This window comes from Bos grunniens, chromosome X, assembly GCF_055505025.1.
Source record: "Bos grunniens cultivar Pamir isolate PY7600 chromosome X, Bosgru_T2T1.0, whole genome shotgun sequence".
Classification (NCBI taxonomy): Eukaryota; Metazoa; Chordata; class Mammalia; order Artiodactyla; family Bovidae; genus Bos; species Bos grunniens.
In genome coordinates, this window is record NC_141194.1 from 14,099,069 (window position 1) to 14,116,666 (window position 17,598).

Below are 17,598 nucleotides of genomic sequence, written 5' to 3' on the forward strand. Positions count from 1 at the left end.
ATAACTGGACATTTGTTTAATGTCTACCAAAGCTCAAAGCAACTGAACATACATGCATGCAAGCTCAAAGACTGTAGGAATCGTGTTTGTCTTATTCACTACTGGATTCCCACAGAAGGTCACCAGTATCTCCCAGGCACTATACTAGATACTGCAGATGCAGCAGTTAATAAAACAGAGAAATATCCTGGCTCTCCAGGAGCTGACCTTCTAGTAGTCACTCATTGATTTCTAAAATAAGATGTTAGGGTCAGGACACTGAGAAATTTCTGCAAATGTCTGTCAATTTGACTAAGTAATCTCATTTTTAATCAGAGTTTCTCAAGCAGTAAAGTTTGAAAATTTTGAAAAATTACTAGTTTCAACTTTTAAGAATATATTCTTCAAATTGATTTTCATGAAATTTCCAGAATAGGCAAATCTAGAGAGATAGAAAGAAGGTTAAGTGGTTGCCTAGGGAGAGGCACCATGAGGAAGAGTGACTACTAGCTAGGTACTAGGGTTGCTTTTTAGGGTGATGAAAATATTCTAAAACTGATCATGGTGATGGTTACACAACTGGGAATACACTACTGAGAACCACTGAACTGTACACTTGAAATGGGGAGATTGTATGGTATGTGAATTATATCTCAATAGAACTATTATATTAAAAAATGGAAAGGAATTTGTAAGGATGAGGAAGAGCACTCTAGCCTAACAGCCTCCATTTCCTTGGAGAGTTTTGGGGATTGGAAGGAAGAGCTGAGGAACAAGTAAGGCCAATGAGAAAGAGAACTAATGAAACACTGAGGACCCAGCTACAGTAATAAAGAATGACTCCATGGGATTACCTCTACAGGCAATCTTTTCATACGAACAGAAAGTCATGAATGAACTACTTACTCCAAGAGTGGGGCTAGCACAGAAGGTACAACAGAAACACAAGGGGCAAGAGGCTTGCCTGGAAATCGCTGGTAAACACACTAAGTTTGCTGTTGTATTTTTTTTTTTAATTCAGCCTCTTGTCTGCGTATGACTTATTTCCTCATTTTCCATAAGAGCAGGTGCAATGGGTCAGAGTCTATCTCCTGAATCTCTGATATACTGCTACACACATGCTATTAACAATAAAAGCTTAAAATATGAATTAATAACTCAGACAATAAAGTTAACATTTACTGAACATTTACTATCAGCCTAGGCATTATATTAGGTGCTTTACATTCCTTTTCTTTAATTCTAATAGTTCCATGAGTAAGTAGTTATTATCCCTGTGCTACACAGGAGAAAAGAGAGACTAAGAACATTGAGTAATTTGCCCAAGGTCACAAGGCTAGTAAAAAATGAGGCCAAGATTCTAGAAGAGGTCTGTCAGATCCCCTAAATGCCTAAGCTTTAATCGACTAGATTGTCTTTTGACCATCAAAAAAGACATTCACATTGACTCTAGTGTTAGAAAGGTTTTTATTAAAAATTAAATTATTTTAAATTGGTAATACATGGTAATTAATAACTAGATATCTTTACCTTGGCAAAACTGCACTGAAATACATAGTTATCTTTTAACTTAATCTCTCTCTATGTGAAACCAAAGTAAAATTTTCAAAAAATACTATCTTTTTGGTCTTTCCTATTGCTTACATTTTATATTTACAAGAGCTTACTATACATAGATTATACCAAAAGCAATAAGAAAAGAGTTCATACTAACACTGAGTGAAGACAAAATATATGTTCTACTGAACTGATTTAAAACCTACCATTTTGCACAGAAGATGTGCCTGATTGAGGAGCTCTCTCTTGATTCTCCTTCTTTACACCCATTGAGTCTTTAAAAAAAGAAAGAAAATAGTGAGCAATACCAGAAGAAAAGAGCAACAGTTTGAAAGAGTACTTACAAAAACCTAAACTGTATTTTCTAATAGGAACCAGTTTCAATTTTATAATTAAATCCTCACTTTCTGCACAGGACTTCACTTTCTAATATATAATGTATTTTATAATTTATTTGTTTATTGCATGTCTCATTTCACTCAATGTAAGCCCCAAAAGGTCAGACATTTTTTCATTTTGTCTCTTATTCACTACTTTTTATCCTCAGTGCCCAAAAAGGACTTGGCACACAGAACATTCTTGAACATTTGTTAAATAAATGAACAAACCAAAATGAGCTGAGCTGATCCTTACAATATTCAGATTAATGTGTCCCAGCAATAAAGTGCATACTTTTGAGAATTTAGAACAACAGAGAAGCTAGAATACAATGTAATTCAACGGACTGTTTGTTGTTGTTCAGTCACTTAGTTGTGTCTGACTCTTTGTGACCCCATGGACTGCAGCACACCAGGGTTCTCTGTCCTCCAACAGATTAGGAAAAGTTTTTCTCTGTGCTAGGCTGAGGAGCTCAAATAGCACCGGACCTTGGAACTTCACCAAATCTAAGATATATTTCATCCACATTTATTATAGTATGTATTTCTTAAATGACTCATTGTGATTATTATGCTGAAAAACTAACCACAATCTTCAATGTTATCAAATAAGCAGTCACTCTTCTTAACTTCCCCATTGTCTTAAATATTTTAAACGTATCTGTTTCAATCAGGACCCAAATAAAGTCCATACAGACAGTGGTAGGTACATTTCTTAAATTTCTTTTGATCTGTAGGCTCCTCCCCCTCTGTTTATTTTCCCTTCCTCTAGCAATATTTTTGCTGGTGATATCAGTTCAGACTTTTCCAGTCTGCTACTTCCTCATGATACTGGGTTCTCTGGTCCTTATAGTTTCTCTAAATTGATACAGCTATTTCAAGCCAGACGAGCTTAACCAGATTCAGGTTTAGCTTTTTTACAAGGAAGAGAGAAAATGACTTCATAGGTGGTGGTGTGTACTCCTCACAAGAGGTTCCTAATATACCTAGTTCTCTTTTTGGGATATGAGCAGCCACATATGACTATTGCCTAGATCCATTAGCTCATCAGTGGTCGCATAAGGGAGGTATTCTAATTTTATCATCCTGTCTTTATTAGCCAGAAAACTTCTATAGAGAGAAAACTCCCCTCTTCAACCATTCAGTTGCACTGAGGTAGAGACCACAAAAAGAAGTCACAATCAATGCTTTATTCTTCCTCCTTTATTCTCTAGTTTTCAAAATAATGAATTGTATCCGCACCATTCTCCACAGATGACCAATATGTATTGTTTTGATTTTTAGTATCGTTATGAACCAATGGACTTAATAACATGGTGTGTTTCCATCTAGTGCTGTTTTACCCTTACTGATGCTTGAACTGTCAAGTGACATGCTTCTTAAAGAAGAATATAGGAAGGATGCCAGGCGTACCATTAAAGGTATCAGATCTACTTTCTGGTTATGATTGACTCTTCAAGATATGTGAACACTCAAGAGGGATGTATGGGCTACTTTCTATTTAGATAATTTGACTAATATAAAGTAAGTACATATTTATATTTACTAAATAGTTCTACAGTAGTATTTTCTAACAGAGAAGAAAGTGAAATTATAAAGGCCTGGTTCCTGCTCAAGGAAAGCTAAAAATCTAGGTACAGAGACTATACTAAACCAATACACTTGACAAAAACAGAAATAGCAGAGCACAACATTCAGCATGCAGCCAGAGTAAAAGTCATGAGAGAAAGAGAACTTAAACTGGGTCTTGAAGAAGGAACAGGATTCATGACAACAAAAATATGAAGAATATATTATGGGAAAGAAAATACAACTCAAAACAGAGAGTGAAAATGACTGTGACACACTCATGGGACAGTGAGCTGACTTCTCACTAGAGCAGGACAGGATGAAGCATTTTTTTATCATCCTATTTAAGTAAGAAAATCTGGACTGTGATCTTGGCTGTCACAGATTGTTATATGACCTGTACACTTAACCTCCCTGAGTGTCAGCTTTCTCACTTATAAAACTAAGAAGGGAAAACAAGATTACCTTTAAGAGCTATTCAGTTCTAAAACTCCAATTCTTAGCACCTAAACTAACATCTGCCATTAATTTCATTTTTCAAAAAAGCTTTTTTTTTTAAACATTCAGTCTACCAAAAGATACTAATTTCAAATGATTGACTAAAAGTATCATCTTTAGACAAGTAAATCTTACCTTCTTCCACTGTCTGCCCCATGGTATCTCTCTCTGGTGTGCTTTCCTACAAGGAGAAAAATCAATTACTGCCTCCTTTTAACATAATACATTTCTGCAGGGTGGTATTATTAGAAATCAGCTATAATGGGACTACATCAAATTAAAAAGCTTCTGCACAGTGAAAGACACTAAACAAACTGAAAAGGTGACCTACTGAATGGTTAAAAAAAAACTGCAAATAATATACCCAATAAGGGGTGGATATCCAAAATATACAAGGAACTCATACAACTTAATATCAAAAAACAAACAAACCAATTAAAAAATGGGCAGAGGATCTGAAAAGATTATTTTTCCAAAGAAGATACACAAACGGCCAATAAGCACATAAAAAGATGTTCAACATCACTAGTTATCAGGGAAATGCAAATCAAAACTTTAATGAGATATCATCTCACAGAACGGCTATTATCAAAAAGACAACAAATAACAAGTCTTGGTAAGGATGTGGAGAAAAGGGAATCCTTATGCACTGTTGGTGGGAATACAAATTGGTGCAGATACTATGGAAAACAGTATGGAGATTCCTCAGAAAATTAAAAATAGAACTACCACACGATCCAGCAACTGCACTCCTGGGTATTTATCTAAAGAAAACAAAAACACTATTCAAAAATATATTTGCAACCCCATGCTCATTTGTATTATAAATATTGTAACATTATTTACAATAGCCAAGATATGGAAGCAACCCAAGCATCCATCAGCAGATAAATGGATGAAGACGATGTGGGGTATATATACACAATGGAGCATTACTCAGCCATAAAAAAAAAAAAAAAAAGAATAAAATCTTGCCATTTGCAACAACATGCATGGACCAGGAGGGTATTATGCTAAATGAAGTATGGCAGACAGAGAAAGACAAATATTGTATGATTTCACTTATATATGGAATCTAAAAAAACGTAACAAAACAAAACAGTCATAAATACAGAAAACACGTTGTTGCCAGAAGGGAAGGGGTTGGGAGAAAGAAAGCTGAGGGAGATTAAGAGGGACAAATTTCCATTTGCAGAATAAATGAGTCACAGATATGAAATGTACAGTGTGGGGAATACAGTCAATAATTATGCAGTATCTTTGTATGGAGTGAGCAGGCCCCTGATGGCTGAGACAGTAAAGAGTCTGCCTGCAGTGTGGGAGGCCCAGGTTCGATCCCTGTGTTGGGAAGATCCCCTGGAGAAGGAAACGGCAACCCACTTCAATATTCTTGCCTGGAGAATCCCATGGCTGGAGGAGCCTAGCAGACTATACAGTCCATGGAGTCGCAAAGAGTCGGACATGACTGAGCGACTTCACTTTCACTTTCATCTTTGCATGATAACAGATCATGATTATAAATAGACTTATCCTGGTGATCATTTTGAAATGTACAGATACCTGGAATCACTATGCTGTGTAACAAAAACTAACATAGTGTTGTAGGTCAATACTTTAAAAACAAAGAAACAAACTCAGAAAAAAAGATCAGATTTGTCACTACTAGTAGAGGGGTTGGGGGAAGAGAAGGAGAAATTGGCTGAAGGCAGTCAAAATGCACAAATAAGATAAATAATGCTAGTTATAAAATAAATAAATGCTAGGGATGCAATGTACCACATGATAAATATGATTGACACTGCTGTATATTACATATGAAAGAGATTAAATCCTAGGAGTTGTCATCATAAGGAAAAACTTGTTTTCTATTTCTTTAATTGTGTATCTTTATGAGATGATGGATGTTCACTAAACTTATTATGATAATCATTTCATGGTGTATGTAAGTCAAATCATGCCAATTTTATCAGTAAAATTGGAAGAAAAAAATAAAGGTTAAAAAAAAAAGAAATCAGCTATAGAGTTAGATCATTTTAATCTCTTTCCCTTGAATAAAAATAAGTTCAGTAGATTAGTAGTTGCCAGGGGCTGGGGGAAGAGGGGCTCAGGAGTGACTGTTAATGGGTATGGATGTAAATATGGGTAAGGGGTTTCTTTTTTAAGGTGAGGAAAATGTTACGGAATTACACAGTGGTGACGGTTATAGAACCTTATGAATACACTAAAAACCACTGAATGGTACACTTTAAAAAGATTAAATTTTATGGTTAAATGAATAAAAAAGAGCAGATGGTAAGCTAGTAGAGTTGAGATTCAAACTAACAACTATCCCAAAAGCTGACTTACGCCCATGTTACCAAGAGGTGGAAGAATTATAACTGTGTTGATGAAACCTGTAAGAAGTGCCAATCTTCTATTTTTTTTTATTTTATTTTATTATTTAACTTTACAATATTGTATTGGTTTTGCCATATATCAACATGAATCCGCCACAGGTATACATGTGTTCCCCATCCTGAACCCTCCTCCTTCCTCCCTCCCCATACCATCCCCCTGGGTCATCCCAGTGCACCAGCCCCAAGCATCCAGTATCGTGCATCGAACCTGGACTGGCGACTCATTTCATATATGATATTATACATGTTTCAATGCCATTCTCCCAAATCATCCCACCCTCTCCCTCTCTAGATGTCCATCAGCAGATGAATGGATAAGAAAGCTGTGGTACATATACACAATGGAGTATTACTCAGCCATTAAAAAGAATACATTTGAATCAGTTCTAATGAGGTGGATGAAACTGGAGCCTATTATACAGAGTGAAGTAAGCCAGAAAGAAAAACACCAATACAGTATACAAACACATATATATGGAATTTAGAATGATGGTAACAATAACCCTGTATACGAGACAGCAAAAGAGACACTGAAGTGTCAATCTTCTAACAAGATAATTACTTGTTAAAAGGCCTCTGTATTTTGAGCCACTAAATCTTTCATTAATTCAAACTTTTTCTGCATGTCCTTGATATGCCAGGCACTCTACAAAAAAAATAATATACTGTCCTTGACTCTCTAGTCAAAAATAGGCACATGAACAAAACACATTGAGTGTTATAAAAGAAAAAGTACATGAAACATTGACAAAGGGATAGCTACCTCTCACTACTCTGTGTGCCTATAGTCAGAACATGATGATGTACGTAACAGAAGGTAATTTGTTACTTAAAGGAAGCCTATGGGGAATATGTTCTCTAAGCCACCCAGAACATCACCTGCACCTCTAACTCAACAGATTTATACTCAAGCATCACCTCCCCAAAACTTGCTTCTTCTAACATTTTTGTTTCTCTTACTAGTTCCACTTTTCCAGGTGCTTGGCCTTAAAACCCCAGCTATGACTAAATGAAGTTCTCTTATTTCACTCACATACTCAATCAGTGGCCAACATGTGCTCTCTCATTTCCCTTTCCCCTGCTATTAACCGGTTTTGTTGTTATTTAGTCACTAAATCCTGTCTGACTCTTTAGTGACCCCACGAACTGTAGCCCACCAGGCATGGGATTTCTCAGGCAAGAATACTGGAATGGGTTGTCATTTCTTTCTCCAGGGGATCTTCTCAACCCAGGTATCGAACCGGAGTCTCCTGCATTGCAGGTGGATTCTTTACTGCTGAGCCACCAGGGAAGAGGGAAGCCATTAACTGGTTTACACCCTCATTAGCTCCTGCCTGGTCTAATACCATAGCACCCTAACTGGTCTTATCACAAAGGTCTACCCCCACCCCAAACTACCCAATACACAATGTCATACATTGTCTGAACTGTTTTCTGCCCAAATTACCCTCCTACTTTAGTAATCTCATTGACTACTGAATTGAACAAATCTTCGTTGGGACATATTTAAAGCCACTCATAATTTCAAAGCCACCTGACATCTACCACCTATATACCACCTGTGGCCTAGCCCAAAACTCATCATGTTATTCTATCTACATGGGACACCCTTTCCTCCTCTTCTGCTTCTGGAAATCCTATCCATCCTTTAATGCCCAATATAAATGCAAGCTCCTTCTTGAAGCCTTTCTTGTTCCTTTCTACATTACCACCATCTGTTTGCAGGTGTGATCTGGTTATTTATATAATCATATTTACAGAATTCTTGTTATATGTTTGATGCTGTTTGGATAGAAGATACACAATCTACTACAAAAGAGCTATAAATCTAGTGGGAAAGACATATTAACAAATAGTTATTTTAAAAAAGCAAGACAATATACAGGCTCTTCAGGAAGGTAGGAGGTACTATTAACTTGGAATATATCAATAAAAGAAGGCTTCTCAGAGGTGTGTAAACTGGTTCTTCAAAGGTGAACATTAAAATGAGCAGAGAAGACAGAGAGGAATTTCAGCTTGAGGGCACAAAATGAGTGAACACTAAAGAAGATCCTGCCTGGTCTACTTGATTATGAAATGCTGGAGCTGCTCCGGTTCCTTCTGGGCTCTCACCTCCCTCTACAGTCTCTCAGGAGCCAAGCATACACAGACAACTTGCAAAGTATTACCTTTCCCTCCCAGATCGCTCCTCTGAAAGTCAGACTGAAATAATTAAATGGACTTGATATTTGATACCACTGTGGAGGATACTGTCAGTTAAGGACTACAGCCCAACAGTGAAAAATGTAAAGTGTGCTGAATCAAAGCAGAAAGTAAAGGGAGATGACCACAATCCAGGTAGGGACCAAAGGAAGTTAACCAACTCTAGTCAGAAAGGAAAAACTTGTGAATTACATTAAAGTAAATCCCATTACTACACAAAGGATTTAGTTCAAAAAACTGAGGGATGAATCACACACAGAAGATAAACCCAGGTTCCTATGTTCTTCTCTAAAATCTTCATAAGTGAGTTCTTAATCCAAACTGGTATCAACTGTTCCCATTAGTTGAGTGATTTTGTAAATCTTAGAAGGTAAAAATATGTGTTTAGAAATAATTAAAAACAAATATTTTATCTTCTTCCCCCCCTCATTTATCTTAACTGAGGTATAGTTGATTTGCAGTATTTGATAATTTCTGCAGTACAGCAAAGTGACTCAGTGATACACACATATACATTCTTTTATATATACTTTTCCTGAAGACATGTACCATGTCAGAGTAACCAGAGATCAAATTGCCAACAACCGCTGGATCATTGAAAAGGCAAGAGAGTTCCAGAAAAACATCTATTTCTGCTTTGCTGACTATGCCAAAGCCTTTGACTGTATGGATCACAATAAACTGTGGAAAATTCTGAAAGAGATGGGAATACCAGGCCACCTGACCTGTCTCTTGAGAAATCTGTATGCAGGTCAAGAAGCAACAGTTAGAACTGGACATGGAACAACAGACTGGTTCCAAATAGAAAAAGGAGTTCATGAAGGCTGTATATTGTCACCCTGCTTAGTTAACTTATATGCAGGGTACATCATGAGACACTCTGGGCTGGATGAAGCACAAGCTGGAATCAAGATTGTCGGGAGAACTAGCAATAACCTCAAATATGCAGATGACACCACCCTTATGGCAGAAAGTGAAGAAGAACTAAAGAGCCTCTTGATGAAAGTGAAAGAGGAGAGTGAAAAAGTTGGCTTAAAGCTCAACATTTAGAAAATGAAGATCATGGCATCCAGTCCCATCACTTCATGGCAGATAGATTGGGATACAGTGGCAGACTTTATTTTTCTGGACTCCAAAATCACTGCAGATGGTGACTGCAGCCATGAAATCAGATGATGCTTACTCCTTGGAAGGAAAGTTATGACCAACCTAGATAGCATATTAAAAAGCAGAGACATTACTTTGCCAGCAAAGGTCCATCTAGTCAAAGCTATGGTTTTTCCAGTGATCATGTATAGATATGAGAGTTGGACTATAAAGAAAGCTGAGTGCTGAAGAATTGATGCTTTTGAACTGTGGTGTTGGAGAAGACTCTTGAGAGTCCCTTGGACTGCAAGGAGATCCAACCAATCCATCCTAAAGGAAATCAGTCCTGAGTGTTCATTGGAAGGACTGATGTTGAAGCTGAAACTCTAATACTTTGGCCACCTCATGCAAAGAGATGACTCATTTGAAAAGACCCTGATGCTAGGAAAGATTGAGGGCAGGAGGAGAAGGGGACAACAGAGGATGAGATGGTTGGATGGCATCACCGACTCAATGGACATGAGTTTGGGTAAACTCTGGGAGTTGGTGATGGACAGGGAGGCCTGGCGTGCTGCAGTCCATGGAGTCGCAAAGAGTCAGACATGACTGAGCAACTGAACTGAACCATGTTCACAAGCTGGAAGATTTCTTCAATAGGCTTTAAAATGCACTAATCCTAAAATAAACTGGATTTAATCACGATTAAATTTTGTTTATCCATGCTGCTGCTGCTAAGTCGCTTCAGTCGTGTCCGACTCTGTGTGACCCCATAGACAGCAGCCCACCAGGCTTCCCTGTCCCTGGGATTCTCCAGGCAAGAACACTGGAGTGGGTTGCCATTTCCTTCTCCAATGCATGAAAGTGAAAAGTGAAAGTGAAGTCGCTCAGTCATGTCCGACTCTTAGCGACCCCATGGACTGCAGCCTACCAGGCTTCTCCGTCCATGGGATTTTCCAGGCAAGAGTACTGGAGTGGGGTGCCATTGCCTTCTCCGTTGTTTATCCATAGGTACAGTATAATCAGGCTTCCCATTACTACTTCCCATTACTAACTCCCATTCCCAATCAGGCACTACTAGTAATGTACCCACCTGCCAATACAGGAGACATAAGAGACAAGGGTTCGATCCCTGGGTTAGGAAGATCCCCTGGAGAAGGAAATGGCAACCCACTCCAGTATTCTTGCCTGGAGAAGCCCACAGACAGAGGAGCCCAGCAGGCTACAGTCTATAGAGTAGCAAAAAGTCAGACACGACTGAAACCACTTATTAGCACACTGTGTAATCAAGATGGCACAGTATTGGCATAAGGGCAGATATATAGATCAGTGGAAAGAAAAAGGGCAGATACATAGATCAATGGAAAGAAAAGTCCTGAAAGGTTCACATACATATCGTCAACAGATTTTCAACACAGTGTCAAGGTAATTCAGTGGAGAAAGGATGATTTTGGGTTTTTGTTTTTTTTTTTTCCAACAAGTGGCGCTGGAACTAGTCTACATACAAAAAAAAAAAAAAAAAATTGATGCAACAGGCAAGGGCTTAATCTTCAAAGTATACACAAACACACAGTCAAAGGCTGTGGAAAATTCTTAAAGAGGTGGAAATACCAGACCCCTGGCCTGCCTCCTGAGAAATCAGTATGCAGGTCAAGAAGCAATAGTTAGAACTGGATATGGAACAACAGACTGGTTCCAAATAGGAAAAGGAGTACGTCATGGCTGTATATTGTCACCCTGCTTAGTTAACTTATATGCAGAGTACATCGTGAGAAATGCCAGGCTGGATGAAGCACAACCTGGAAAGAAGACTGCCAGGAGAAATAGCAATAACCTCAGATATGTCTGAGTGAACTCCGGGAGTTGGTGATGGACAGGGAGACCTGGCGTGCTGCAATTCATGGGGTCACAAAGAGTCGGACACAACTGAGTGACTGATCTGATCTCTGATCTGATGCAGATGACATGACCCTTGTGGCACAAAGTGAAGAAGAACTAAAGAGCCTCTTGATGAAAGTGAAAGAGGAGAGTGAAAAAGTTGGCTTAAAACTCAACATTCAGAAAACGAACATCATGGCATCTGGTCCCATCATTTCATGGCAGATAGATGGGGAAACAATGGAAACAGTGACAGAGTTTATTTTTTTTGGCTCCAAAATCACTGCAGATGGTGATTGCAGCCATGAAATGAAAAGACGTTTGCTCCTTGGAAGATAAGTTATGACCAACCTAGACAGTACATTAAAAAGCAGAGACATTACTTTGCCAACAAAGGTCTATCTAGTCAAAGCTATGGTTCTTCCAGTAGTTATGTATGGATGTGAGAGTTTGACTAGAAAGAAAGCTGAGCATCAAAGAATTGATGCTTTTGAAATGTGGTGTTGGAGAATACTCTTGAGAGTCCCTTGGACTGCAAGAAGATTCAACCAGTCCATCCTAAAGGAAATCAGTCCTGAATATTCATTGGAAGGACTGATGCCGAAGCTGAAACTCCAGTACTTCAGCCACCTGATGCGAAGAACTGACTCATTTGAAAACACCCTGATGCTGGGAAAGATTGAAGGCAGGAGGAGAAGGGGATGAGAGAGGAGGAGATGGTTGGATGGCACCACTGACTAAATGGACATGAGTTTGAGTAAACTCCGAGCATTGGTGATGGACAGGGAAGCCTGGCATGCTGCAGTCCATGGGGTCACAGAGAGTTGGACATGACTGAGCAACTGAACTGAACTGATACACAAACAGCTCATACAACTGAACAACAACAGAAAAAAAAAAACAATCAAAATATAGGCAGAAGATCTTAATAGACATTTCTCCAAAGAAGACACATAGATGGCCAGTAGGCACATGAAAAGATGCTCAACAATACTAATTATCAGAGAAATGCAAATGAAAAGTACAATGCAAATCAAAACCACGCTGGTCAGAATGACCATCATTAAAAAGTCTACAAATAACAAATGCTAGAGAGGGTGTGGAGAAAAGGGATCCTCCACTACACTGTTGGTGGGAATGTTAAATTGGTGCAGCCACTATGGAGAACAATATGGAGATTTCTCAGATAACTAAAAATAAAATTACCAAATGGTAAGAACAAAATAATGCCTACTTGCAGTGACATGGATGCAAGTAGAGATGATCATAATAATTGAAGTAAGAAAGAGAAGAACAAATACCATATGCTATCACTTGTATGTGGAATCTAAAATATGGCAAAGGGGGAAGGAAGAAGAGGGAGGCTCAAGAGGAAAGTGATTCATGTATAATCAGGGCTTATTTGTGCTGTTGTATGGCAGAAACCAACACAAGATTGTAAAGAAAGTTTCCTCCAATTAAAAAATAAATTTAAAAAAAAGAATCATCAGCTCAATACCAGAAAAACAAACAACCCAATCAAAAAGTGGTCAGAAGACCTAAACAGACATTTCTCCAAAGAAGACATACAGATGACTAAAAAATACACGAAAATATGCTCAACATGGCTCATTATTAGAGAAATGCAAATCAAAACTAAAATGAGGTATCACCTCACACTGGTTAGAATGGCCATCATCAAAAAATCTACAAACAATAAATTCTGGAGAGGGTGTGGAGAAAAGGGAATGCTCTTGCACTGTTAGAGGGAATGTAAACTGATACAGCCACTATGGAGAACAGTATGGAGATGCCTTTAAAAATTAGGAATAAAACCACCATATGATCCAACAATTCTACTACTGGGCATATTCCTTGAGGAAATCATAAGTGAAAAAGACACATGTATCCCAATGCTCACTGCAGTACTATTTACAACAGCTAGGACATGGAAGCAACCTAGATGTTCATCAATAGATGAATGGATAAAGAAGTTGTACATATATACAATGGAATATTACTCAGCCATTAAAAGGAACACATTTGAGTTAGTTCTAATGAGGTGGATGAACCTAGAGTCTGTTATGCAAAGTGAAGTAAGTCAGAGAAAAACAAATATCATATGTTAATGCATATATATGGAGTCGAGAAAGATGGTACTGATGAACTTATCTGCAGGGCAGTAATGGATATGCAGACATGGAGAACAGATTTGTAGACACTGTGGGGGAAGGAGAGTAGGACAAATGGAGAAAACAGCACTGAAACATGTACATTGTCGTATGTAAAACAGATAACCAGTGGGAAATTGCTATATGACAGAGGGAGCTCAAACTCAGTGCTCTGTGACAACTTAGAGAGGTGGATGGGGTGGGAGATAGGTTCAACAGGGAGGGGACATATGTATACCTGTGGCTGATTCATGCTGATATATGGCAGAAACCAACAGAAATATTGTAAACCAATTATCTTACAATTAAACATAAAGATTGCAAAAAATAATAAATTTTAAAAACATTAAAAAAAAATAAGTTAAAATATGGCACAAATGAATCTATCTACAAAACAGAAACAGACTCACAGGCATAGAGAACAGACTTGTGGTTGCCAAGGGAGTGGGGGTGCAGAAGAAGGAAGAACTGGAAAAGTAGGATTAGCAGATGTAAACTACTATATATAGGATAGATAAACAAAAAGGTCCTACTGTATACCACAGGGAACTATATTCAACAACCTATGATAAACCATAATGGAAAAGCACACAAAAAAGAATGTATAAGTGAGTCACTTTGCTGTACAGTAAAGATTGGCACAACATTGTAAATCAACTATACTTCAATTAAAAACAACAAAAAAGAAAACAACGCTTCACTCACAATAAACAAAAATTACCTTGAGACAGTTCATAAATCTAAACATAAAGCCTGAAAGTATAAAATTTCTAGAGGAAAACACAAAAATACTGTAATTTTTAATTAGACAATGATTTCTTAGGTATGACACAAAAAGCACAATGTATAAAACAAATAATTGATAAATTGGGCTTCATCAAAACTAACAACTGCTCTTCAAATGATACTACTAAGAAAACAAAAAGATAACCTACAGAACGGAAAAAAATGTTTTCAAAACACAGATCTGATAAAAGATCTGTATCCAGAATATACAAAAAACTGACAACTCAATTTTAAAAAGGCAAACAGAGCCCAATAAAAGCATAATTGGCAAAAGACTTGGACAATCACTTCACTAAAGATACACAAATGGCCAACTAGCATGTGAAAAAAATGTTTAAAATCATCAGTATTCATGGGAGCACAAGTTAAAGCCACCATGATATATCACCACATAAATGGTTAAAATTAAAAAGACTGACACTACCAAATGTTGGTAAAGATGAAGAACTGGAACTCATTCATTGCTGATGGTAATAGAAAAACAAGTATTTCTATTAAAATAGAACCTTCTTAGAGCTAAACACAAAGTAAATATTCTTAACTTTAAAACTAATGTTTTGGAATCCAAAGCACTTACTTTAGAAGTAGAACCACACACCAAAGAATAAAATATTCTACTTATCCCTAGATAAAAACAGGAAGAATTCCAGACCCCTTTAGTTTGAGATTAGCCATATTAAATAAAACCAACTCTTTTATTAGAGTTTAGAAACATTTCCTTTTCAATTATCATAGTCATTCAACACCAGTGAGCAGACCTATCCTCCTGTGAAGTCCAAAGTCATGTCAAATAAAGACTTCAACATACAAAAAGAACCCAAACTCTTTAGGAAATGAGTCAGTGACTCAATAAACCTTCCTTTTCAGTCATTATGGTGTTAAAGTTCACTGAGTTGTTAAGAAGACATCAAAAGTGAGCTTGTGTTCATCGCAGTAATTTAAGGATTCTTTCAGGGTCACGATAAAATCAAAATCATTTGCCCTAAACACTCTTCTTCACTATAAACAGCCTTTACTGCTTTCCCTCGAGCCACATAGCTTCCATGTTCATTTCAATGTTAAATGAAATAGTTTTCCCCTTAAGAGACTATGATCCTGCCCCATTTTATTTCCTTTATATATATAAATATATCACAGCATCTAGAACAGTGCTAGGCAAACTGAACACCTGAGTGAATATTCACCAACCTTTAATAAAACATTATTTCTTTTCAAACATTTTGAAAGTCAATCATCTCATTGGAGACTTATTTTATTTCTTACTCTCCCCAAGTTCAATACTTGGCATATGCAAATGTATAAATTCACATTCAATTTATGCATCAAATGTACAATCAAAGTGAATGCTTAAGCTTACTTTTGAGCAAATAAGGATTTCTGTGTTAGAAAGTATCACTAACTACTTAAACTATCTTAAACTTCAAAGGGCCTTGCACTATACATACTAAACTGTACAGCAAAATATTACAGTGTCCTCCTTGTTACAAATATTCCCAAACTTTAAAATAAAACGAATTAAACTCTCTGATGGGAAAATGGATAACTCCATTGCAAAGAAACAAATATACCAACTATTTCTCTATTGGACTCTCAAACTACAAAAGTCAATCCATTTAGACCTGTAAACAGAATAATCTTTTTTGTTTTAAACACATACTTTTATTCACAAACATGTACCCATAATCCCATGGGTCAAGCAAGGGTTTATGCCCATCAGAATCAACAAGGCAAGGCCTCTGCCCTCTGGGAGCTCCCCTGCAGGGCTCCCAGGCTGTGTTTCCAACCAGCGTTTAGCAGGTATCAAAGCAAGTCTTGTATGTTTACCTGCTCACCTCTCCTCACACACTACAAAGTGATTGAGAATCACTTACTCTTCCTTATAGTTCTCCCACAACTAGCACAAAGACTTGCACCTAAAAAGAAGTACTCAAACGTTCTGATAGTAACTAAAATCTCACTCTAATTGTATACATAGGTCTCTACAGGATTACATGAATAACAGATTGAAGTTATTTAAGCATGGAGAGAAACATAGGACATGTACTAGGCTGTTATTAAGGCTTCCTTGGGAAGGTAAAGATAAGATAATGGTATGTGTGGAGGCATTATAAATCTATTTTGTGTGATATAATTCTATTTATATAAAATTTTGCATAAGTTTGCATAAAGTAATGCAAAAATATTTTGGTGATCCTCCTTTTGTGCATCACAGGGTGGTGAGATTTTAGGTGAACTTTATTTTATTCCTTATATTTTTACGTATGATTTGAATTCTTTACCATAGTATATATTAAATAACCAGAGAAAGTTATTTTCATTTGCGGGAGAATGTACCCTGTCAGTTATTTTTTCTTTTTTAATAATCCCTAAATGCCTGGCTTATCACACAAGTTTTAATAAATTATGTCGTTACTGTGATGGTTACTGGTAGCCATAACAATTACACAGAAATATTATTTCTAGTGCTCAAAGCCATTACAAATTACTTCATCTCCCTGAGTCTTGGTTTTCCCATGTGTAAATTAAGACTATTACCATCTACATTTTGTACTGTAGCCATGAAATTAAATGCAGTTATGAAATTAAATGAGATAGTGCAGGTAGAGCATCTAGCATAGTATCCTGAACAACTAGAAACTCAAAGACTGTTTTCTATCCCATCCCATCTGTCCTAATTAAAACTCCCCAAGATGAATGAGTTTTAGCATTAACACAACAGCAATTATGCTGTAAAATGAACCTATATTCCTACTTTGATTCCTGAGAATTACCTATTCACTTTCAAAGTACAAACTAAAATGTTAAGTTTAAGACACTTTTAAATTAAACTAATAAATATACATATACGTAATGCCCAGACATATAATTACCAAAGAAAGCAGCCACCATCTCCCAACTAGCACTATCAGAAAGCCTATACATTCTAGCTGGAGTCAAAAAATCTTGATGTCACTCCATACTGGATGACTCTGAAGTATAATTATTCATGAATGTATTATTTCCTTTAGGGTTGGTGAGTATTAAAAACAGCCTTAGGTTTTTTGTGAACTAAAATGGCCTTTATGAACTACTAGAAGCTAGAATAGTTTGGGGATTTGTTTTCCTTTTTTTTCACACATTCAT

At 37.0% G+C, this 17,598-nt stretch overlaps 1 protein-coding gene across 2 annotated transcripts in view; it reads right to left on the bottom strand.

Moving 5' to 3' along the window:
- The window catches only part of SCML2 (Scm polycomb group protein like 2), a 121,798-nt gene that overhangs the window by 93,372 nt on the left and 10,828 nt on the right, over positions 1 to 17,598 (bottom strand). For both annotated transcript variants that reach the window (XM_086387946.1, XM_086387948.1), the window contains exons 2-3: positions 4,116 to 4,161; positions 1,743 to 1,811 (exon numbers count right to left, since the gene is read on the bottom strand). In XM_086387946.1, coding sequence (XP_086244072.1) covers positions 1,743 to 1,811; positions 4,116 to 4,137 — 91 coding nt within the window. In that variant the 5' untranslated portion in view covers positions 4,138 to 4,161. The remainder of the gene's footprint in view (positions 1 to 1,742; positions 1,812 to 4,115; positions 4,162 to 17,598) is intronic.